General features: G+C 52.8%; 1 protein-coding gene across 8 annotated transcripts in view; it reads left to right on the forward strand.

The window, feature by feature from the left end:
• Window positions 1-23,224, forward strand: part of LOC130518183 (receptor-type tyrosine-protein phosphatase U-like) — a 72,710-nt gene that overhangs the window by 22,905 nt on the left and 26,581 nt on the right. For all 8 annotated transcript variants that reach the window (XM_057020584.1, XM_057020586.1, XM_057020581.1 and 5 more), the window contains exons 2-5: window positions 2,546-2,674; window positions 16,956-17,227; window positions 20,693-20,774; window positions 22,821-22,936. In XM_057020584.1, the coding sequence (XP_056876564.1) occupies window positions 2,546-2,674; window positions 16,956-17,227; window positions 20,693-20,774; window positions 22,821-22,936 (599 nt within the window). The remainder of the gene's footprint in view (window positions 1-2,545; window positions 2,675-16,955; window positions 17,228-20,692; window positions 20,775-22,820; window positions 22,937-23,224) is intronic.

Genomic DNA, 23,224 nt, shown 5'->3' on the forward strand with positions numbered 1-23,224 from the left:
TTTATGGTAAACTCCCTCCCTGTTGTTCATAACTCGGGTCACTGGCGGCTAAACGTGCTAGCGTGCTGGCGGCTGGGTTTGTTGATTTAAGCCCCGACTAGCTGATCTGGATCAGAACCCGTCCTGGTTGGACTGCTTTGATCTCTTTGATGCTGTCCGGTGCCTTCAGAAATTCTGTTTTTCACGAGAGTCTCTGTGATTTGTTTTCATTATCCTCGTCCCGCTTCGCTCCCGCGTGTCCCCCGTCTGTCTCCGGGTGGAGAGCTCTTCACCGGCCTCAGCCTCCGCCTTGCCCGCCCCCTCATTTATTTCTGCCTCTCCAGGATTCATTTGACGGCGGGAGGCTTGTATATTCCAAACTCTCCGCCGCCGCGCATTTATGATGTGCACGCCACGTGGGCCATTACTCAGGTGGGCCGTGGTCGACGCGGGGCTGTAGGTTGTGGATGGGATGGTTCCGACCGGGGCTCCATCACCACCATTCCAGGCCGCGTGCACGTTGGGCCCATTAATCTTCCCCCGGGGCCTCTTCTGGCTGCCTGGGAGCCACTTTTGTGTGAGTTATGATCTTCCTTCCTGATTCCGGCGACACACAAACGCTGCTAACGGGATGTGCTGAACCCATCGGTGGCCACTAGATGGCACTAGACTCATTAATGAAAGCGCCGCTGCCGTGCGCCGGACGTAGGAGGCGGAGCTTCACACGTTCTCACCTTCGGGTGGAACCAAAATGCAGCACACGCTTCTTTTGACAGCAGGAAAAAAAAATCCCATTACGCACGCGATAGCCTTGCTACACCGGCTATCTGTCAGAGCTCCTGATCCAATTCCAAATTTGAGTTATCACTTTCAGAGGTCCGGACGGCCAGCAGCACATTACCTGTCTGGGCATCTGCAGCCGCATGCTGGAGCCAGACAGCCGAGGAAACTCTCGTAGGTCCTGCTCAGAAGGTGATGGAGCGTTTCCAGTGGGTACGAGGACTCGAGAGGTTCTTTGGCCTCTCTGTTGTTTTTCTTTGGGGGGGGGTTCTTTAGATTGCTTTCAGAAGTTAGCATATCTGATGTTTCTGTGGTGATGCTAAGACATTTAAGACCGTTTTTAAAGCATAAACAGGAAGTGACTTGTCGTCTGGGGGAAACCCTCTGACGGAGCATCAAGACCTCCAGTGTAGTCGTCGTTAATTATCTTCTCAGCGGCCTCCTTCAGCTTCTGCTGGCTGTCTGCTGAAATCCCGGCCGATACTCCAGAGAAGATTACTGTGATCAGCTGCCTCATTTAAAATTAGCAACACAGAGAGGCTTGTTTGGAATCTGATCCAGTCCCGCTGAAGATCTTAGAGAAGCTGCCGAGCAGAGCCAGCGGAGCCCACTGTGCCGGTGGAGATGAAGCGGCGACGAAGACGAGGCAAAATCTAGATTTAATGGCCTCTCATCGCGGTTGTCGCCGGCGTGGCGTCGCCTCTCGTGGCCAATTAGCATTGACGACGCCGCTTCCTCTCGGAGCTCGGGCATGTGCGCCATTGACGGATTGATTTATGATTTTAAAACATCAGAACACGGCCCGGGGGGGGAGGCTCCAAAAAGAACCCACCCGCTAAAAGTTAAAGAGGCCGGGAAGGATGAGTCTTAATGAGGAGTCAGTGGAACGTGTCTGATGGTGACATTTCCTCCTGGAACCACCGGGCTCACGGCGGAAGCCGGACCCACCGCCGCAGGCGCCGCTCCAGCGCTCAGCCTCCGCGTAACCGGGCGCGACGCGGCACAACTAGCAGCCCCTCAAAACAGGAGGCAATTAAAACCGCGATCTGCTCACGCACCCGGAAACGCTCGGCCGGCCGCGGGCGGGGGGGAGGGCTGTTTGTGGCGAAGCGGATTTATTTGTTTGTCAGCAGGAGGAAAAAGGGTTTGGAGTTAGCGGTCGGTCCCGGTAGCATCCAGACTTGAAATTTATGCTTTAATAAACCGAAAAAAGGATGCACTGCATATAACATAAGTAGGGTTTTATTAAAGGGGCGGAGCCTAATCCTAATCTCCTGACCAACATTCATTAGCATAACGATAGACTTGAATGGGCTAACGCCGACATTAGCAGCAGCAAACATCAGGTTCTCTGCTGAGCCAAATGCTGCTCATTTTTGGATTTCCTAAAGTGCACTTTTGTGTTTGGAACAGCTAAAGAGGAGTATTTTCCTCTCCACTCCTGACAGGTTTTAGGCTGTTGCCTCTAAAAGCCCTTTTTTGTGATAATGGTAGAATAGTGAATGCGGCCCTTGGAGGTCAGTCAAGGTTCGGGCCCCCTTCAGAGGCTAAGAGCCTCGCTGCTGTTAGCGTCCGTTAGCTGCAGAACCCCCCCGTGGTCATTCATTATTCGAGGCTACCGGATGACCTGTGTCTGCCGTGGCGCTCTCACACTGAGGGGCTAATGGCGGAGGGCTTCCAGGGAGCGGCGTGTTCTCGCCGCCCCAGCTTCAGCCATTAACTGTAATTTAGTTCCTAGCTGGTGACGTCCTGAACCATCTAACCAGCGGTTCTCTCCTCTCCGCAGCCGGCTGCACCTTTGACCAGGACTCGGACCCTGGCTTCTGCGACTACCGGCAGGGCCAAGACGACGACTTTGACTGGCAGCTCATCAGGACCTACAACTGGCCCCACCCGACCCCGGATCTTTTACGAGGTACAATTGCGAACTGTAAAGTTTTACTTGACGCCTGCGTTTACGGATCCGGCTTTATTTTACGGTTTCAGGTGACGCTGAGGTGAAACTGTATCGGGGGTCGTGAGCTTTCTGGGCTCCGTGAGCCAGCTTCTGATGGGAACGTCAGCTTTACGGGAGGTTCCTTCCTCCCAGGTGCTAATTGAAGTCGTGACTTCTTCTGCTGCAGTTACAAACAAAGGAAGCAGCCGGAGCGTTTCGGCACCTTTCGGCTCTTCTGCCCATTATTTTGAGCTGCGTCCGGGTTCACGGTGGCGTAAACCAGGCTGAGAAAAAGCATCGTCTGAGTAATTCTGAGATGAATCCAGGACGCCGGATGATTGCAAACCAGCGTGTTTGCCTGGGCGAGAGCAGATCACCCCAACAGAACCTCTCTTCATTGATCTTTTTACATCTGCTCAGGGCTGACAGTCTAATCACGGTTTCATCTCCTCTCGCTGGACTGTTTCATTCCTATTAAAGCGGCGAAATGAGTTATTTCAGAGGTTCTGAGGTGGTTCCAGTCCTCTGAGAGGCCGTCAGCACGTCCACAGGTGTGCGACAGTGCGTTCGCACGTCCACGCACGATCCCGTCGCCCCTCCGGAGACTGATCGCTGCCGAAGCCTCCGACAGATCTGAACAGGCTGCACTTCCGACTGTGATTCCCTCCGACACAATTCGGATTTATGAGCCCTTCACTTGGGGGGGGGGCAGGGAGAGGGGGAGACAGACGGGGGAGACAGGGAGGAAAACACATCTGTTTGGTCACGCTGCGACTGTTGATTTGTCGCCTTCAGGATGCTGGGAAGTTTTATCACCTTGTGTTGAGTCATTTGGCAAATAAAATGTTTTTTTTAGGTTTTTTAGGGGTGGTGGTGGGGGGGGAGTGTGTGGGTGTGTGTGTATGCGGGGGGGGGCAGGAATGAGAGGCATTTGCATTTGAATGCGACATGAAGAGTTTGGCTGCTTTCACAATTTTATTCTCAGCTGCCTGCAAAAGAAATCTCACCTGACACCAGCGGGGACGGTTACTAAAGCTTTTAACCCTCCCATCCACCCCCCCCCACCCCACCCCTATCCATCCATCTCCCCACCCCTATTCATCCATCCACCCCCCCCCCCACCCCAGTGGTCCCTCAGAGTCAGGTATAGAACTCCACGTAATCATTTGGTCTTTGCTTTTATCTTAGCATTAGCTCTGTTAGCATGAAGCCCCTCCCCCTCCTGACAGACCCCCCCCCCCCATCATGCCCCGCCCCCCCACCTCCTCAGCTGAAGTGCTTACATGAACACGCTGCAGCTCCGTCGCGACTTTCCAAATCATTAAAGAAAAATCAGTTGCTGAATGAGGGAAAATATCGGCGTAAACAAACAAACACAGCTCAGACGTGACCGACTGTTCGCACAGCGAAGCGGCAAATCGGCAGTTTGACACCTTTTGATCGATTGGCTGTCAATCATCTCGGGGTCCCGCCCGCTCGCCGCCACCGCCGCGCCACTTCGGGCTGTTTTCGAGGGTGATAACGTTTACAACCTGGTGGAGCAACGCTAGCGTAGCTCCGCGCCTCCTCTTCTCTCCAGGTTTCCAGCCCCTCGCCGCTTCCACGCCGGCGTCCCGCCTCCAGTCTGCGCTGACATTTTCCACGTTTGCGTATTTGAAGTTCAATCAGGGCCCACGCGGCGTCGCAGCCCGGAGGCTCTGGCACATTTGGGAAGAAGCAGCCGACAGTCGACTGAGATCTTCATCATTTATTCCCACTTATCCAGCTCTTGTTCTGCTGCCCCGGGCGCGTCTCCCGTGGGGGGGGGGAGGAGCCTGTCGCCGATCTCTCTGGAGTCGTGCACGGGTCACCGCTGAATCCTGGTTCTCTCGGGGGTGGCGGCGGCCACGTTTCATCTCCTCCTCATCCATTAGAGGAGGTCAGAACCACGAGGCTCCGCCGGTCCTCTCTGATTTGGAGACGACGGTTTGTCGCCTCAGAACTTGTTAGGCGCTCCTCTCTGGGGAGTCCTGGTCAGATCCGACCACGGGGGCGGGAGACCGCCGTCGGATCGTCTCATTATACATGAAGGTAGGGGGAGATGTTTCCTTTAAACCCAGGATGGAAGCTGCGGGACCGTCATCTCCAAGTCTCAATATGCGGATCAGGAATCTGCCATTGATTATCCGTCGGGCGGCGAGCGAACGCATCACCCCCGGGGGTGTTTTCACGCCCCCGTTATAAAAACATGCGGCCTGTTTAACCCCCCGGTGTCTGTGAGGAAGGTCAGAGGTGCTCCGTGAGGACCGCCTCAGGTTTTTCCAGGAGCTTTAAAGTCCTTCAGAGACACTAAGGAGACAGACGATTGAGACAACAGCTTGGTTTATTGGGCAGCAGCGGCTCGATGGCATCGATCCGAGCGCGCTAGCTGCTGGAATACCAATGCCCGGAACTGCTGCAGCCCCCCCCACATCAGGGGGAATTTCTGATGCCGGACTCCAGAATTCAGAGGCGCCATTAATGTTCTGATCGGACCACTGCTCTCGCCAGCGACTGGATCATAGATTTAACGCCGCCGAGCCGGGGTGGAAACCTCGGAATATTCGGTCGCTTGCTGCATTTCCACTGCGTAATCAGGCGGCCAACGGTCGGTCCGGGAGTGACCCCGACCAGCCCGGTCTGCTCATGGCGTTTGCCTCAACAGCCACGTTGGCGTTGCCGTGCCGACTCGGCCGCGGCGTCGTTAGCATCGCGTTGTCAGTCACTGGCCAGCGGATACAGACTTCCTGTTGGCTCCCGGCTCAGAAACGTGTCGCTCACTCAAAGTTTGTTCCCAACGTTCGGCGTGTCAGATCCGTCAGTCACGCTCTGGAGCGGACGCTGACGGCGTACTGAAACGGCGGCGTCTGATTGGCTATTGTCGTGCGAGCGTCTTAATCAGACCAAAACGGAGGAAAAGCTCCTCTCTCCTCCCGAAACGAGCGCGTCAGCGTGCGAAGTGGTTTATTTGGAACAAAGGTGCCCATTGTGTCGTCGCTCCTCTGGGAGCGCTTCCTTCCGACAGATGCTTCCTTCTTTATTTAACGTGACTAACGAACATGTGTGAAGTCACCCCCCCCCCCCCCCACAAGCTATTATTTCATAATTTATGTACATTTTTTATAGTGTGATCCACAACGATCACTAAAACAATTGGGTTTCTTCCTCTCTGACCATCAGAAAAATCCCTTTTTCCCTTTCCTGATGTCGTTTATTTTTCCATAGGTTAGCATGTTGGTGCTGATTAGCTGATTAGCATTAGCTGTCGGCTGGTTTCTAATGGTTTAATTATGGTTTTTGAGCTGAGCGCTAACGAGCAGGTCAAGGACATGTTCTCTGTAATCTGGGCGGATCGTTCCATAGCTTCACCCGCGCCCCTCCAGACGTGCTCCGAGATGACCTCTGACCTCTGCGCCTGATTGGGAGGCTGCTTAAAACCGTATTTATCCTGAAATTTTAAGGAACCCTGGCAAAGGCGCTCCAGCTCTGACGATAAGATTAAAGTTATTTTAAGATTTTCCCGGAACAAAGTGAAGGATGAGGGATTACAGCCGGACCTCTGAGGGGGAAGAAGTGATACATCACATTTGCGCGGTAATAAGTCGGACGGCGGTATCCCTGCCGCCACCCTCCTCTTTAAATATCAGTTTTTCAAACCTTCTTTCCCATTAATACTTAATAGCGATCTAATATTGACACATTAATACTTAATTTAAGATAAATTGCTCAAAATAATTCCTCATCTTTCAGATCTAAAACCCTCTCCAACACTTTTAAGCAGTATTTTTTCCCCTCCTTCCCCCCCTCAGGTGCCGGCGTTCTATCTTTAGGAAGTATTTCCATATCCTCTCGCTGGTCTTTGTCTCGCTGTCAGTGTAATTGATATATTTTATATTACAGGTTCCAGAGTTGGGATGAGTCATTTGCATATAATAGGCTGATAACTGATGGCGTAATGAGAGCCTGGAGCCCAGCGAGGAAGGATGGAGCTCCAGAGACTAATGACCGCTTCAATAATTCACAAGAAGTGACTCCCCCCCCCCAAATCTGCGGAAGAAAAACGGAATCCTGGAAGAAGGAAAATAGAACAGAATATATTTGATAATAAATGGTGATTTTGACACCTGCTGGTGAATTTGAGGGTGAATGGTAATGGGCTGGAGTCCAGACGGCACCGGTGGCGATTCTCTGAGGCGACCGTGCTACTTTAGTTTGCCGTGTTTACTTCTTGCCATTTTTTTACTCCGTTGTTGCCCCACAGTTGCCCCCCCCCCCAGCCTCTGTCGGAGGCTCGCCGGTCTCTCCGGCTGCAGGTTGTTGTTGCCGTCCTTGCAGCGTTTCCCTCAGAGGTGCAGATTAAAGTTGTGGTTGACACAGAGGAATGACACGGGAGGGTTATCGGACTCGGCGCAGGCGGCCTCGCCGCAGCATTTCCCCACGCTCGGCTTCGCCACGCCGGGTAATTGGCTTCTTCTTCTTCTCTTGTGCTTCCCACTGATGAGTGTTTGTGGCTATCTCTCTTTCTTCTCTCCGTCCTCGTCGGCTCTTCTCAACGACGGCGGAATTGAAAGTTTGTCGAATTAAATTCTGAGACATCTTCCACGGCTCTGCCCTGAGTTTGAAAGGGGCTGATGCATGCTGGGAAAAGGTGGGGAGGCGTTTTCGCTCAACGCCAACAGAATCGCACAAAGAGTCGTCGGCCGGACCCTCCAGTGGGGGCCTTAAACTCAATGTGTCTCTTTCTTTCCTTCTTTATGCATATTTTCATTCATTTTTGTGCGGTGGCTCAGAGAACGTTGTAATTATGGTAAATCCAGCTCAAAAAGGCCCCAGTGAACGAGCTTAAGCCAGCGAAGGGACCCTTTTGACTGGGAGCTCCAGGTTTTCACACTTCATTTTCACCTCTGTCCATTCAGGAAGTTTTGTTTAAGTTTCTCCAGTTTTTCCAAAACTTTCAAGGACTTGATTCCTTGCCCCTCCCACAGATGTCACAAAATTCGGCGCCGCGGTGAAGCGTCGTATGAAGTTATTCATTGTGCTGATCTGGAGGCTCCACCCTCTTCACGTCACGGGGTGCTGACGGAGGAGGAAGTGTTGCCCCCTCCCAGTGTAAATGATGATGATGATGATGATGAGCGTCCTCAAGTCCACAATTAGTAATTTTGAGGGTTCATTTAAGATCTCACCATCACCGAATCCACATGTTCACGCCTGTTGATGACAAAAAAACACATCTGAGAGGCGAGTTTGATGAAATAGAAAGAAGTCAATTATCAGCAGAACCACCAAAAGTTCTTCAACTCTTCGCGTCTCCTGTTGTTCTTTCATTTCGCAGGCGATTCTCGACGAGCCTTTTTTCCCCGTGTAAATCACAAACTGGCGCGCGGCGGTGACAAGCTGGCAATTATTTCTGCTTCCTGTCTTTTGCCCTCGTTTGGCTGCTTGTCTTCGCGGCGTTCCCGTGGTGCCTGTTAGAGACGAGCAGGCAGGAGCCCCCACAGGCTCCTCGATGTTCCCGAGCTGGTCCTGGCAGTGGTGGTGGTGTGTGTGTGTGTGTTGTGTGTGTGTGTGTGTGTGTGTGTGTGTGTGGAGGGGGTCCTGACCTCCCCGCGGAGCGTCTCTCACGTTGAGATGAACTGACATGCTCTCCTTGGAAGGCGGAGAGAGGAGCGCCGGTGGCTCTTCTCCCCCCGACTCCAGGATGTTCTGTTCCAGGATGCTGTCTCCACCGGGGGCGGCCGCTCCTACGGGGGAGAGCGGCCAACTTTGATTGGGCCGCCTACGCCGCGGCCGGAGTTTCAGCGCAAATTTTGACCGCAGGCCAGAACGAAGGGTCGCGACCTTGAGAAACCCAGAGACGTTGGGAGGGCTAAAATTCCTCACAAGACCCTGAAGTCCGTTTTTCCAACGGTGGTGGATCCTCTGAGATGGAACCAGGAGGCGGCTGTGGTTGTGGTTGGTCTCCACAGCTGGTCTGACAGCATCAGGAAGGCTGAAGATGAGCAGAGGCACAAACACAACGCTCATTAATTGGATGAAAGACAGTTGCGCAAGCCCCTTTTCCTCGGTTTCGTTCCTCGATCCGGGACCGCAGAGCCGTAAAGAACCTGACAGACGAGGTGAAGCCCCCCCCCCCCCCTTCTTTTTCTTTCGCTCTGGTTCACTGTGAAATATTGTAAAGATCGAGGAAAATGAGAGCGATAAAGTAATTAAAAGTCCGGAAAGTTTTGGGCGCATCAAATTAGTTTCCTGACTAATTTTTGCCTCCTCGTGCTCCGTGAATGCTGCTCCGGCCGTATCTGCACAGCAACTGTAATGAATTAGGATTCAATTTGTGCAGGCGCTCCTTTTCTTTGTTCTCTCTTCCTCTCAAATGGGGCCCAGATGATAAGATATCATTAAAATATACGAGAGAAGGTAAAATGGTCCAGCTAGAGGCTCAGTTTTAATACCCCCCCCTCTAAATATCAAAGACAGGTCTGTGACCCCCCCAAACCAACACCTCACAATTTAAAATGAAATAAAATAAAATGAAGCTGCCTTGACTGGTTAGCATCGAATGCCGATCCGGATCTGTGAGGGGGTTCTGCGGGTTAGCGGCTACATGCTGCTAACTGCCCCGGCCACAATTGCCCCACAGAAGGAGCGCGTCCCCCGCGGAGCCCCTCGTTCACCTTCTCAGGAAGTGCCGGACCTGCTCGTACGTGCCTGGGAGTGGAACCCCAACCCTTCTGTTTGAGGTAGCCAGACGGACGTGGAGTTGGACAAAGGTCAGCAGGACGACCGTCCACGCTAGCTCCAGCGGAGCGTCGGGAGAGTATTCCCGCCGCCGATCTTTGGGAACTACAGTTAAATTGGACAGGTGTGAGCTGAACTTCAAATGTTCCGTCGTCTTTGACCTTTAACCTCCGTCATTCTGCCGCTTTCACATCTGAACGGTAAAAAGCTGTCGGTGCTAGCGCGGGCACAGCCGCAGTGCGCCCTCTACTGGCGCCCTCCAGGAGAACATTTATGCTATTTATTGATTTAATGTTGATTTGCTAAAGTCCTGCTCGGAGTGGTCCCAGTCCGTCCAGGGCGACCACGGATTTTTCCTTTTTTCCGTCCGTCCGAACGGCTGAAGCTGATTGGACGGTGACAGATGATGATGACGCCGCTGACATCGGCCTGCGGAGTTCAGCGGACCTGTCACAGAACCTCGGGCTCCGTCCACGTCGAATGAGAAGAGGCAGACGCCTCGATGTTGACTGACAGCGATGGTTGCCGCGGCAACCTTGATTGGCGAGCCCGCCGACGGATGTCGAACTCGCGGTGGAATTTACGAGGACTTGATGCGTCGCCGTTTCTCAGCAACTTTTAGCCCTTATTTCCTTTTCTCTGGCGGTGAATGACAGCGGCAAATTTGTCTTCCATCGGAAGGGAGCGTTTCCCAGGAGCGCCGCCCGGCTCCTCCCGCGTCCTGCAGGCATTCTGCTATTTATCATCCCAGCTGACACGGATCACTCGCTGACATCCCGCCTGTCACCCCTCCGCTGCGGCTCGCTCATCTCGCATTAACTCCCCGGGTCCCTGGAGGAGCTGAAAGTGCACGCTTGGCACTTTCACGCCAACTTCTGGCACTGATGCATCGTGGGTAGCGTAGTTCTTTCTTATGAATCCTTTAATTGGTGTTATTATCAAACCTTCCTCAGGTTATCTCTCTCTCACACACACAGACACACACAGACACACACACACACACACACACACACACACACTATTGTTTCCTGCACCGTTTCTTTGAACCTTGTCCAAACGGTCTCTCGTCGTGGATTATCTCGGTACTTGATCCAGTTCCAGTTGGTGTAAAATTCTGCTGTGTGTGTGTGTGTGTGTGTGTGTGGGGGGGGGGATGCCTCCCCCATCCCTCTTTGACCTCTCTCAAACTCAAAAGCATCCCCCTCCTCCCCCCGCCCCTCAGTTAACTGCTGTTTTTGTTCTGCTGGCATTCTGGGACCTTTGTTTCCTTTTGAGTAGGGGTGGTGTGGGGGGAGGAGTGGGGGGGGGGGGTGTTGTGGCTTTAAGCTCATCCTTGCTGCACCTCGCAGGATGGATGGAAACTCTCCTCTCCTCCTTTTTTAGTATTTAGTTCTTATCTGTTGTGGGAGATCAGAGTTGGTGTCTCTGAGGGGGGGTCGGCAGATGCAACGCTCTGAGGGGGGGTCGGCAGATGCAACGCTGCTGTTCTGCAGTCAGGCTGCAGTTCCAAAGCTCCTCTGGACCTGCAGACGGTTGGAGCTGCTCAGTCGGGTTCTGCAGGAGGAGGCTGATGCGGATCTTCAGCCTTTAATCAGGACCTCTCGCCTCTTTCTCGTGCAGGCGGGGGCGGCCGGGTCCAACTCCGCCCCTATATTGTAGTCAGTGGGGCGGCTGCGCTCCTCCTCCGGCGGTGTCATAAATGTCAGATGATAGATCTGAGGACAGCCTTGAGACCCCCCCCCCCCCCAGGCTGAGATGCTTATTATGCTGATTTATTGTTATTGATTTCAATTTCGGGGCTGTTATTGCCTGGAAGCTGCATTAAAGCCGCAGCCCTGCAGGAGATGAATTGAGATCCCAAAACACAAACTCCTTCCGATAGTGTCTGTCAGAGCCACGACTTTTAAACGAGCGACACGGCGAGGGGCGTGCACGCTGGCCTGGGTGGATAGGCGGACGGACTTGTGCTCCGTTTGGCCCGTTTGAACCCCGCTGCCAGCCCATTGGCTGGTCCCGTGGCTGCTGGCGTCCAATGGGTTTGAAGCGTGGCCGATCTTGAAAGGCTCAGCCTGGCTATTGTGTGCCGGACGTTAAGCCGTTACTCCTCCTGGAGTTGAAAAGCCCCCCCGACAGTTAACGGCCCTCCTCTGAATGACACATTTAAAATTTAAAACGCCCAGCTTCTTAAATCCGGCGGAGTGGCGCGTTCCCGGGATGTGGGCCTTTTGTTAGCTGGCTCAGGAGGGGTTGGAGGCTGCCCCCTGCTGGCTGACTGATGCGCTGTGTTTGCTTTGACAAAACACTGACAACACCCACAGGGAAGGAAATGAGGGGAGCGAAGCTCCTAACGTTAGCTGTTCAGAATGACACGTTTGCTTTTTGTTCCTCTTCGTTGGAATAAATGAAGACTTTGGTTTTAGGATGGCAAATCAGGAAAAGCCTGATTGCTTTTTAATCCTTGAACCATCAATCAGCGCAAATTAGCTGCCGATAAAACCTGTCGGAGGTGGGCGGGAGTTGCCAAAGTTGAACTGGAGTTTTTACTTTCCTAGTTTCAACCATTGTTTGCCTGGCTGTTGCTCTCCCTCCTCCGAGGGTTTGCAGAGGTGCTTCTGAAGGGAGGTTATTTGCTGGTGCTCGCAGATTTAGTCAGAAAATACCAGAAACTCCTCTGACTCTCCAACCTTCGGGCGTTTCTGTTGTGTTAAACAACCGGCATTCTGCTGTTTTTCCCGCCCGCGCTAGCACGGACGGACACCACCTGCGATCCAGGCTCGTTATCTGGGACCAGTTCCCCTCTTAAAGACCAGAACACGCTTATCTCGCCGTGGGAGCGTTCGCCGATGCCGTTCCTGACCCACCGTGGGCACCAGAGGCACCGACTTCGGGCTGAGACCCAGCCTGGTAGCTCCAGTAACATCCCCCTCCTCCTCTTCCTCTTCCTCTTCCTCCCCCTCCTCCTCTTCCTCCTCCTCTTCCACACAGATGCTGCAGCTCTGCACTGCACCAACTGACAGAAATCTGATCTCAGGCCAGTGGACTCAAACCTCACAGTCGCTATCAGAGACCGGCAAATACAGCCGAGCTTATCGAGAGGAGCCGGTTTGGGTGGTGTGTGCCGGCGGGGCTACGTGGCTCTGCCTGTTGGGACCTCCGGTGCTTCCCTTCACGCTCGGCGTGGCAGAAATGTACCTGCCGTGCTGGCGTTTAATAAGAAATGATCCAAAGTAAATCAAACAGGAAGTCCACGCTCGGAGTCGGGAAACGGAACAAACCTGTGGAGCTTCTGGGACGGGAGCAGCTGCAGCCACAGACACAAGCCGCTCGCTGTTATCGCAGCTTCTGATGCCACTTAACACCTTAATTACACTTTGATCTAAATCCTCCTGAATCCACTTACGTGACTCTAATGTGGACGAGCTGCTCTCTGCTGCCCTGGTTTAATGAACCAAGCCGACCGCGTTTAGGTTCCTCCTTAACTTTATATTTTTATGCCCTTTGAAGCTACAGAATACAGCTAAAGTCATTCTTACGGAGCATCAAAGGGCTGTTTTCAAATTCAAATGAGCGATCTTTTCCTGAAACCTGTCCGTCTGCCCCCCCTCCCCCTCCAAAGGCAGCTAGCAGGTCCTGGAAAATGACTTTCCCTTTTAAACGACCGGAGCTTGAAGGAGCGAGGCGAGATGAGCAGAGACCTGGGGCCGGGGGGGTGAGATGAACCAGAGAATAGATCAGCAGGGATGTATGGAGGCGCTGCGGGCGGACGCTTCCCACTATATCAGGATTGCAGCAGAGAGCAGAAAGTCAGGTTGCCCACACAATGTTGCTGCTAATGCGCTATTGATTTCTGAAAAGATTCATCCACTCGGGTCTGGATGCTGGTTCGGTCCAGCATCCAGACCCGCGGGTCAGAAACGGTGCTGAAACCACATGTGATTCCGCAAAACTGTCGGGAAATGTTGTTGGAGCTTTTTTTCCTCGGGTCTCTTAGTCAATTTGGAGGGAAAGTTGCCTCAAATCGATGGAAGAAACATCAACTTTTGGCTGGAAATGGGGAATATAAAAGTAAAGCTAATGTTCCGACAAATTAAACGTTTAGACCCTTGGTGTTAATTATTTCACTGGCAATTGTTGCTATAACGGTTGTACGAACGCAGGCTGGCAGCTAGCTAACGTAGGAGGTTGGTCTAAAACTCCAAAGTTCTGGCGTTGGATCGTCTCCTCGGACCGATGAAACTCAGCTCTGGTGGTTCGGAGGAACGTAGCGATTCAGCTGCTCATTTCAGGGCCGTGTTAGCTGCGTGGATTATTCCAGACTACTGCAGCTGTGATCCATACGAGCTTTCTTCAACCCGTCGGCTGAGCGCAGCAACACACCTGCGGACCCGGACTCCTGTTGTTTGCAGGCGTTTCGGCTCCGTCAGTGTAGCGTTCAGGAGCAGCTGCTGCTGGTTTGCAGATTTTCCCATTTGCACCGTGTCATTCTGTAAATTGCACACTCTGCATCTCCTGTAAACACCCCCCCCCCCCCCCCCCCGACGCTCCTGAACAGACCACACACACGCACACACACTGCACACATCAGCTCAGGCTGCCACGGCTCGGTTACAATACCGAGGAAAAAAGCAATATAGGACAGAAAGCAAATGAAGTTCTGAAGAATAGAAAAACGTGGGACGACCTTCTGCGAACGCCTGGAGGGAAAAGGTCGAGGAAAACGGTCCCGGCCAGCACGCCATCTCCATCAGCACCTCCGAGAAGGAGCTGAGATGAGGTGGGGGCGGTGCCAACATAGGTGGGGGCGGTGTCAGTGGATTTGGGGGCGGTGTCAGTGGATTTGGGGGCGGTGCCAACATAGGTGGGGGCGGTGCCAGTTGATTTGGGGGCGGTACCAGTGGATTTGGGGGCGGTGCCAGCAGAGTTGGGGCAGGATCAGTTCAGAATTTCATTAGATTACAGCTGTTTTTCCTGTCAGTGTGTTTGGTCCCGTGTAGAACATCGACGGGGATGTAAAGCCTTATTGATGGCGTTGGCGGTAAACTAGCGTCGCTCGACGGAGACCAGAGTGAAGATAAAACATCATTTCCTGCTCCCCTCGCGGGGCACTCCCGCACCTTTCCACATCATGACGGTCCCCATTTATTCTTGGTGTGAGTGAGATAAAAGGAAAGGGACGGTTGGGCGGACGGCCAGTCGGGTTCACGTTCTGATATGAATTCAGGGACCCGAGGCCGTCGGCTAATCTCTTCCTGCATGTTCTCGCGTCCTTGGCCGGGTCAGTGGAGGAATAGATGGAGTCTTATCAGCTCTTATGGATTTATGGAGAATTTTTCTGCACTAGGATGTATTTTTTAACACCAGCGTGTGTGTTTGTGAGTGTGTTTGTCCTCAAGGGTGCTGAGTTTATCAGAGTCAATCATATGTTTATGAATCATATCAGGTTTCCAATTAAGACATCGATCATGTTGAATAAGTTTGTTGAGATCAGATCTGAAACGCTGCAGCACAAAATGCTCTTTTTTTCTTCAGATTCTGCTGTTAGAAGCTCGTTCGGAGCTCAAAGATGCCGTTAGCTGCCGTTAGCTGCCGTTAGCTGCTGCTGTCCAGCTTTCAAAGGTTCGTTTTATTAATCTAACTTGAAAAGGAAACACAAATGCAGTTTTGTTGCATTTCCTGGTGACCTTTGACCTCCAGAAATCACTGTCCCAATCCTCTGGCGTGAATTTCCTCCTCCGTCCCGCCTCACTTCCTCCCAGTTTGGGAAAACAACAATAAACATTTGTGCAGCAAACTGAAGAGTTTAATTTAATTTCATTGATTAGCTACGTTTGGCTAATTACAGTGTTTTCAGGTCCTAGTTTTAACACTCGTGGCCCGTGTGGCGGCTGGCGAGGTGGCGAGGTGGCGGCGCCGCTGCCTCTGACGAGGACAGTTGGAGACTTGCCCTTCAATGAGGGGTTCCAGCACTTGGAGCTGAAGAAAAAGCAATTTTCACTGCAGAGCCCCCCGAGAACGCCACATCAAAGAGGTGGCGGTGGCAGGGATGAGCTCGGGGGGGGGGTGGGGTTCCTCGCCGCAGACTGCCAGGTGAGAGAAAAAGCAGCGGTGTTTGTCCGGGGTCTCGGAAGACAGCAGCTGCTTGTTATCGCAGGATATTTCTGGCACTTTGACGTCTCGTCCGTGCTTTTGGGGCACAGACGGAGCCTGGGGGGAAGGGGGGACGGGCCCTGGGGGGCGCTGTGACATGCATTTTAAATGGCTTCATATTCAGCTTGTCTCCGGATCTGACCTGCCTTTTGACCCGTTTTCCGCTGCTTTTCCATTTTGGGAGTCAAACATCGGCGTGGGATGACACTTCCGATCAGATCCTCCAGAGTCTGAATCTGGATCTGGCTTTGATGTCAGCCCCGATTCAGGCGTCCGCTAAAGAGCAGATTAATCAGCGTCTGAACCTGGTGGAGACAAGATGAAGATGGAACTTTAATGAGACCCACCTAAACGGGGCCGAGTCCTACAAGTGTCACCACAGTTTAAATCTAAGGGCCTTTTTGATCAAAGACACATGAATTAAAGAACAAAGCAGAACAAAGACAAGGTTGCCAATTGCGGATTCTTGTTTGATGAGCAGAACTGTTGATGTTTCCAGGTCTGAAATGATGATTTAGAAGAAAACGGGTGCAGCCCCGAGTGTGTGTGTGCGTGTGTGTGTGCGCGTGTGTGTGTGTCCGTGTGTGTGCGTGCGTGTGTGTGTGACTGTTTCGACCATCTCTCTGCTTTAAGCATTCCCTCGGCTGCCATTACAGCCTAATAACTGTGTCATTGTGATTAATGCCACAATGGCGCCTCCTGATTGTGCTCTCGCTCAACCGCGGCACCTCGGCAACTACAATACCCACGATCCCATTCTGCTCTCCGTCCGAGGGTTATGTGCACAATTAGCCCGCTCGCTCGCTCATCAGAGGCTCCGTTTGAGATCAGAGCTCCTCCACAGGCCGCTTGCTGGCGCCCAAAACCAAACGAGCTCACAACTGGACCCCCCCGGGGGGCCCGCTAACACAAACGCCTGTTTTTTGCAACGTGCAACAATTCCGGTCCGGCGCTCACATCATCCGTCTGCCCGCTGGGGAGGCCACAGTCACAGTCCCACCCCCGCGTCAATCTCCCCGCCCCCCTGCTGGAGTGGTCTGAACCTCTGTCCGAAATCACCCACCCCCACCACCACCTGCCGCTGCTCTGATACATCAAAGGTAGAACCACAACAACAGGAAGGAGGAGAGCGGCGCCGACAGACCCAACACAAACATCAGATCACAGCTGCTCCGCTAACGACCGTCAGCTCGTCAGCCGGCGCCGGAGCAGACGCAGGTTCTGCTGCTTCAAAGCTAACATGACGTGTTTAACATGGCCGGTCAGCCCGCCAGCGCAAAGCCGCCGTTTGAGCGGGAAAAGTTCTACGGCCTCAGCGGCCCATAAACGCTCCCTAAGCCGTGCTCTCCGCCCGCAGGCTCCTTCATGATGGTCAACTCCTCGCAGCACTTCGGGGGCCAGAGGGCTCAGCTGCTCCTGCTGCCGCTCAGCGAGAACGACACCCACTGCATCCAGTTCAGCTACTTCCTGTACAGCCGCGACGGCCACAGCCCCGGGGACCTGCAGGTCTACATCCGCGTCAACGGGGGCCCCAAGGGGAGCGCCGTGTGGAATATCTCCGGGTCGCAGGGACGCCAGTGGCACCAGGTGGAGCTGGCCGTCAGCACCTTCTGGCCCAGCGAGTATCAGGTGAGGGCTGCCCGTCAGACAGGTGAAATGTTGCTAAGCTAACGTGGGTCCGGAGCTGCTGCTGCCAGTTCTCTCTAACATGGTTCTCAAGATCCGGAACGGGGAAGATCCAGGTCAGGATCGTCATTTTAAACGTTTGATCTTTGTGAACTTCCTTCACTTGTTGAACATTGTTCATTACGAGGTTTTTTTTTCCAGCCGTTCTCTGCGTATAGTTGGGAAACCAGTATTTGGCTCACCTGTATACGCTGACTAGATCCCGACGTGAGCGTCAGCCTCCTGTTTGCTTTGTATCCGTATTTACTGGTCAATTTACCTGCCTGCTGCAGTGGAATCAATATCTCCCTTTGGTTCCGTGCTCTTATCGGGGCTGTTGTGCAGCTCGTCACGTTGTGACGGCTGAATGGCGCCCTGCCTCGCCTCATTACACCCCATAATTTATCCTTTACTGCCCCCTTTCCTCGCCGCTCCCGCCCTAACCCTTTAATGAGGAGGCAGTGGCCAGCGCGAGGGCGTGTAGGAGCGCCGGGCTGCGGAACACTCAATTGACCTTAATTCCCGGCGACCCTCAGCGCGGAGGGATCCGTCTGGATGTTTGCTTCCATAACCTTGGTGACTCTGGGCCCCGTCTTAATAAATCGAGAGCCAGTTAATGAGATTAAGGGGCCGCAGGATCAATGAGGACAGTCCTCATCCATGCGGAGCGTCGGCCCTTTGGCGTGAACGGCAGCGTGGGGAGGTGGGGGATCACATGAGGCAGTGGTTAGCGTCTGCGCCAGCGCACATTAGCCATGTCATCTGCCGCTCCGCTGCCTGAGCCGCAGGGTGCCGCCGCCCTGATGCCTCCCGCCAGGGCGCGGGGACGTTTGTCCGTATTTGTTGGACAAGCGCGGGCAGGTGGGGCAGGAGGGGCGGGTGGGGCAGGAGGGGCGGGGTAGATGAGCGCTGATTCTGAAGAAGAACCTGGAGGGCGAGCAACTGTCTACCTGCTTCTGCATCCGGGCCCAACCCGTCACCGCGAGTCCGTGAGGTCCCCAGAGGCGCCGCTCGTCCATCCAGACTCGCTGATAATAAAATCACCATCCAGCACGGCCAGGAGATGGTCCCCGCAGGGCCGCCAGACGGCCGCCGCAGGGCGCTATGTAGCTTCTGCTGTTACTGCTAGCTGAGATTAAACACAATGAAAGCCCAGTAATCAGTGAGGATCAGTGTCCCCCCCAGTGTCCCCCCCAGTGTCCCCCCCAGTGTCCCCCCCAGTGTCCCCCCTGTCCCCTGAGGCCCGGATGACTATCCGAGGCTGGGGTTTGCATAAAGGACTAGCGTAGCATCATCAGAATCAGGAGGTGTAAATAGGAATAAAAGATTTCTGTTGTAAAGTCACAATGTCACAATCTGCCCCCTGGTGGACAGTCTGGGCATTTGACTGATCAGCCCCAGTATTCCCAGTGTGCTTCACCATTATCTCCAGTTTTCCCTCAGTCTTCCTGCCTCACTTTTCTTTCCTATCTTATTGCTTTTTGTCTTCAGGATAACCTCTGACCTTTAGCGATGCGGCGCTAATGTTGTCCGCTAATGCTGTCGCTTTAGCTTTTATTACACGACTTATCATCTGGTCCAGAGGTGGGAACCTCGGATTCTCCCGTGGTCACACGTCTATTACGAAAGTAATTGAGAATTTTATGAAAATAAACTTTTATGAAGTGGGGCTACTGTGTTTCCGTGGTAACGGCTTCCCGCTTCCTACAGCCGTCTCTGAGTTCCTATTTTTGTATTTTTCAAAGTCGTGCTCAGAAGACACAGAAATGCAGGCTAGCAACATGTTGCTAACAAGTGTTAGCATCTTTGGTTAAACAACAGCGCAGATTTGCTTTCCGAACGCTGTTGCGACACCACGCAGTAGTTTGGTCCGTAGTTAGAACCCAGAACCTTCTTACCTGTGAGAAGGTTCCCCAAACCCAGCCAGGAAGTGTAGAATAAAAGGTTCTTTGGTTCCCCTCGAGGAACAGTCCTCAGACAAATTTGGTGCGTCCGCTAAAGTAGTTAAAGACGCGTACGTGATCAAATTTAGCTTGTCCAAAAATTAATTTTAAGCCGTAATAGTTTAACCAGAGGGTTCCCTCCATGTTTAATTAATTTTCAACGTTAGCCGCTAAAGCAGTGATGAACGGCGTCCCTTCACGTCCTCTTTTATTCCTGAACAAAAGCAACCGTTGTACATTTCAGTGCCTTCCCGCCTGGTTGCCAATAGCGATCAATGGCGAGCTGTTATTAAACGGGATGGACGCGGAACGGCGGCGAACTTTGGCGTCCCCGTATGAATAATCTGCTCAGCATTTTCCCCTAAAAAATTAAAAGCCGAGCGTATTAATTACCCTGCGAACCTGGTTTTTAATGTAATGGATTTCGTTCCCGCTGCTGATTTGCTCTCGTGGGACCAGTATGGATTTTGTTTCCATCAGGAATTTCCCAGCGTTCCGTCTGATGAGGCCAACACGATGCCGAGGGTTCGGGCCGGGATGTGAATTAGAAATGATTCCTCATGTTTTTCGCTATCTTAGCCGACGCCGGTGTAGCCAACAGCCGCCGCGGCTCCGGCCTGAACCTGAAGGCTGACGTTTCCTCGGACTCGATGTGCTTGGAAAATCCATCTTGATTTTGTTTGCAGAAATGGATTTTCTGCGGCGCGGCGGCTTGTTTGAGGTTGAAACGCTGCTATCAATTATTAAAGATGCTATCAGACCCCGTCCAGACAAACAATATCAGCGCCTTAAGCGTCCCGCTCCTCCGTATCGCCGCGTCCAGACGTGCAACATCTGCTCGCCTCGGTTTCGTGCGCTTGTTTTTTTCCCCCCAACGCTTCTGCAGCGACCTCGGCAGCGGCGCACGCCTCCGCCACGCCAACATTAGACGTCGAATTCCAGGAAACCCTGAACCGCCAGATAAACAATCCTTTGATCTACGTTGGCACCTGTATCACCACGAAGCAGCGATTCACAGTCGCGTCGTCGTCGCCTAGCATGAGCCGCAGTCCTGAAAGTCCCCATAAGTCCCATATTACAGCACAGCGCCGCATGCTAGCGGTGTGTTAATGCCGCCAGGGTCTCAGCCCGCCCCGCTGTGGTTGGAAACTCCCAGAGTTCCGTTGCTGGTGGTAATTACCACCCGGCGACCTGCAGAGACGTTCTTAAAGGCCTCCTGATTTGCTTTCAGGCTCAGCGTGTGACCAGCTGATTTAGTCTGGGGTTATTTAATCTGCCGCTGTGGCGTCGCCGTGTTAAAGTTGAAGGCAGAAAAACCCGCTGAGACCCATCGTCTGCTAGCGACGGCTAACAGCAATACTGTATTATAAACGTGTCAATCTTTCCTCTTAGCTAGCAGCGCTGAATTAGAAAAATCTGCCGCTCTTTCCGCAGCGCTGAAGCTCTTCGTGGTTCCTGAGCTCCTCAATCTGTCGCTTCTTTGCAGGTCATCTTCGAAGCAACAGTCTCCGAGGAGCGGCAGGGCTACGTCGCCCTGGACGACATCGTGCTGCTCAATTACCCCTGCTGTAAGTATCCGTCCTGCGGTACCTTTAGCATAGCCGCTGACCTTTATCGAGCCCGGGGAAAGCGTTCTGTCCTGGAATGGAAAGTTGTCCAATCCGGGCGCGCTGAGATGGAGGGGGGGCACTTGGAAATTGCCACGGCAACAGTAACTCAGCGGGAGTGCTGTATTTTTCTCCCGCTGGAACGGCTGACATTTACCTCCCCAGAGTGCTAGCTGGGTGCTCTTAGGGCTAATGTGATGTTCCGGGAAGGAAAAAAGACAGTTAGGTGTCGGAGTTTTCGCTTCTTCCCGCAACTTTCCGGAGCTTCGCCGGTGCCGGGAATATTTCTGTCGAGTTCACCGTCGGAGCCCTGAGGTTGCGAAACTCTACTTCACCTCCGGGACGTTCCGGATAAATTGGATCCAGTCGCTCTTCCTGGAATCGGTCGGAAACAGAAGACAAGTCTAAGAGCCTCGAGTTTGTTTTTTCTCATTTTCTTTTCTGGTTGATCCATTAGCTACTAAGCTAAATATGTCGGTAGCTTCAGCTGACGCTGCTTCCCCTTGAGCTAATGGAGGAACTCGTCCTTGCTGCTGTCCTTCAAACCTCATTTAGCTGTTTTTGTTGCTGCGACCGACGGTATCGGAGAACCTTCTCAAGGTGGAGCGATTTTATTAAGGATTAAGCGGCGCTGCAGTACCACCTGCAAACACAGGGGCAGTGTTGAGCAGCCACAGTGAGAAACAGCTAGCAGGAAGTCAGTGTTGGGGCTGGAGCTCCCCCTGCTGGTGGACAGCACTTATAGCGAAGCAACAGATCTCTGCTTTTAAAATGAACAAATTTAAATAATTAAATAACTTTTCACTGTTGTCAGTAGAAGTAAAAAACATAAAAATGATTTTCATGACTGTAAAAAGACAGGATGATATTTAGAGACACTTCTATCTCCTCGGTGCTGAAGAACATTTACACCTGGAGGTGATGTTAAATATCTTTCTGAAGCAGCTGAAGTTTGAAAGTGACCTTTCGCAGTGGCTCCTCCCCCCCGGAATATTCTCTCCGTCCCCTTTTCAGCCGTAGTTTCTGATGGATAAACAGGGAAACGATGGTGCAGCTGGTGAAAAGCTCAGGAAGCTCCAGAGAGGATGTGTCCATCTTGTGTGTCCTCCCGTCCTCAGTGGATGTCCCCGTCTTTTCCACTGTCTTTTCCTGGCCTGTAGGTGGCGCTGGTCCGGACACTAAAGCAGCTTTATTCCCACCTTTATAGCTGCTCCAGTCACACATTCCCATATCTGCCTTCACTTCATTCATCTTGTTAAAACCTCTTAACATCCAGCAATCGTCACCTATTGACTTCCTGTTAGCGTCGCTCACACAGGAAGTTGGCTTCCTGTTCCACGTGAGGAGTCGGCCGACAGAAGAGCTGCCGTCATTCCTCGGTTATTCAGTTTTGAACATGCAAAAATCCTCTTCCGGGAGGTTGAAATTGCTTTCATGCTAATCGCTCCCCGCCGTCAACGCTCGTCCTCCCGCGGTTGTTTGTCCTCAGTCTTGTCGGACACGGTTTTACGATTCGTCACAAACGGTGGCGAAAGCCGACGTCTCTCCGAGGGAACACGGAGCCTCAAATCTCTCCGCGACATTCCGTGGCGTGGCGGAATAACGGGAAAGAACATCCGGCCGAACCAGAGAGGTAAAGCTCCAGCTGCGGGAGAACGGCAGAGCAGGGAATTGAGATGAAACCCCAGTTTTTTCAGTTCTTCCACGCTGCGGGACTTCGGAACATTTTTCCATCCGGCTCAGGACGGACATCACGGAGAGTCGACAGCACGAAGAATTAGCGTGTCAAGAGAGCGGGACAAACATTCAAAGATTACTGCGACGGCTAATCCAGTGTAAGAGGATTAGCAGTGAGATGGTTGTTAGATACACCCAAGAATACGGATATTAGCTCCTCCGCCTGTAGCCCGGCTGCGTCGGAGTACGAAGAAAGCCTCCGATTCCGATGTATCGCTGTTTCTAGATATTTGCCAGCTGGTGTCACGTCCGTCTGTCCTTCCTCCACAGACAAGGTGCCTCATTTCTCTCGGCTGGGGGACGTGGAGGTCAACGCCGGGCAGAACGCCTCCTTCCAGTGCGTCGCTACGGGCAAAGTTTCCGAGAGCGAGCCCTTCCTGCTGGAGGTGAGAACGCGTCGTCTTTTTATGTCGCCTTCGCCCAAGCGGCGTCTCGGCGGAGGGGAGGTGGAGGGAGGAAGAGGAGCGGAGCGGTCCCTGGAAGGACGTCAGCGTGAGAGGAGGCTCTTCTGGCTCTCAGTGCTTTTCCCTCCAAAAATAATGGAAGTAAACGGTTGTTTTAGCAGTAAAAATACATCAAACCTGAGTGAAGCAGCTAAACGACGAGCTAAATTTAGCATCGGAGGGGTCGTTTACATTTTAATATTGGAAATGCATGAGCTGGTAGACTCTGGT

The sequence above is a fragment of the Takifugu flavidus genome, chromosome 21 (genome assembly GCF_003711565.1).
Source record: "Takifugu flavidus isolate HTHZ2018 chromosome 21, ASM371156v2, whole genome shotgun sequence".
NCBI lineage: Eukaryota > Metazoa > Chordata > Actinopteri > Tetraodontiformes > Tetraodontidae > Takifugu > Takifugu flavidus.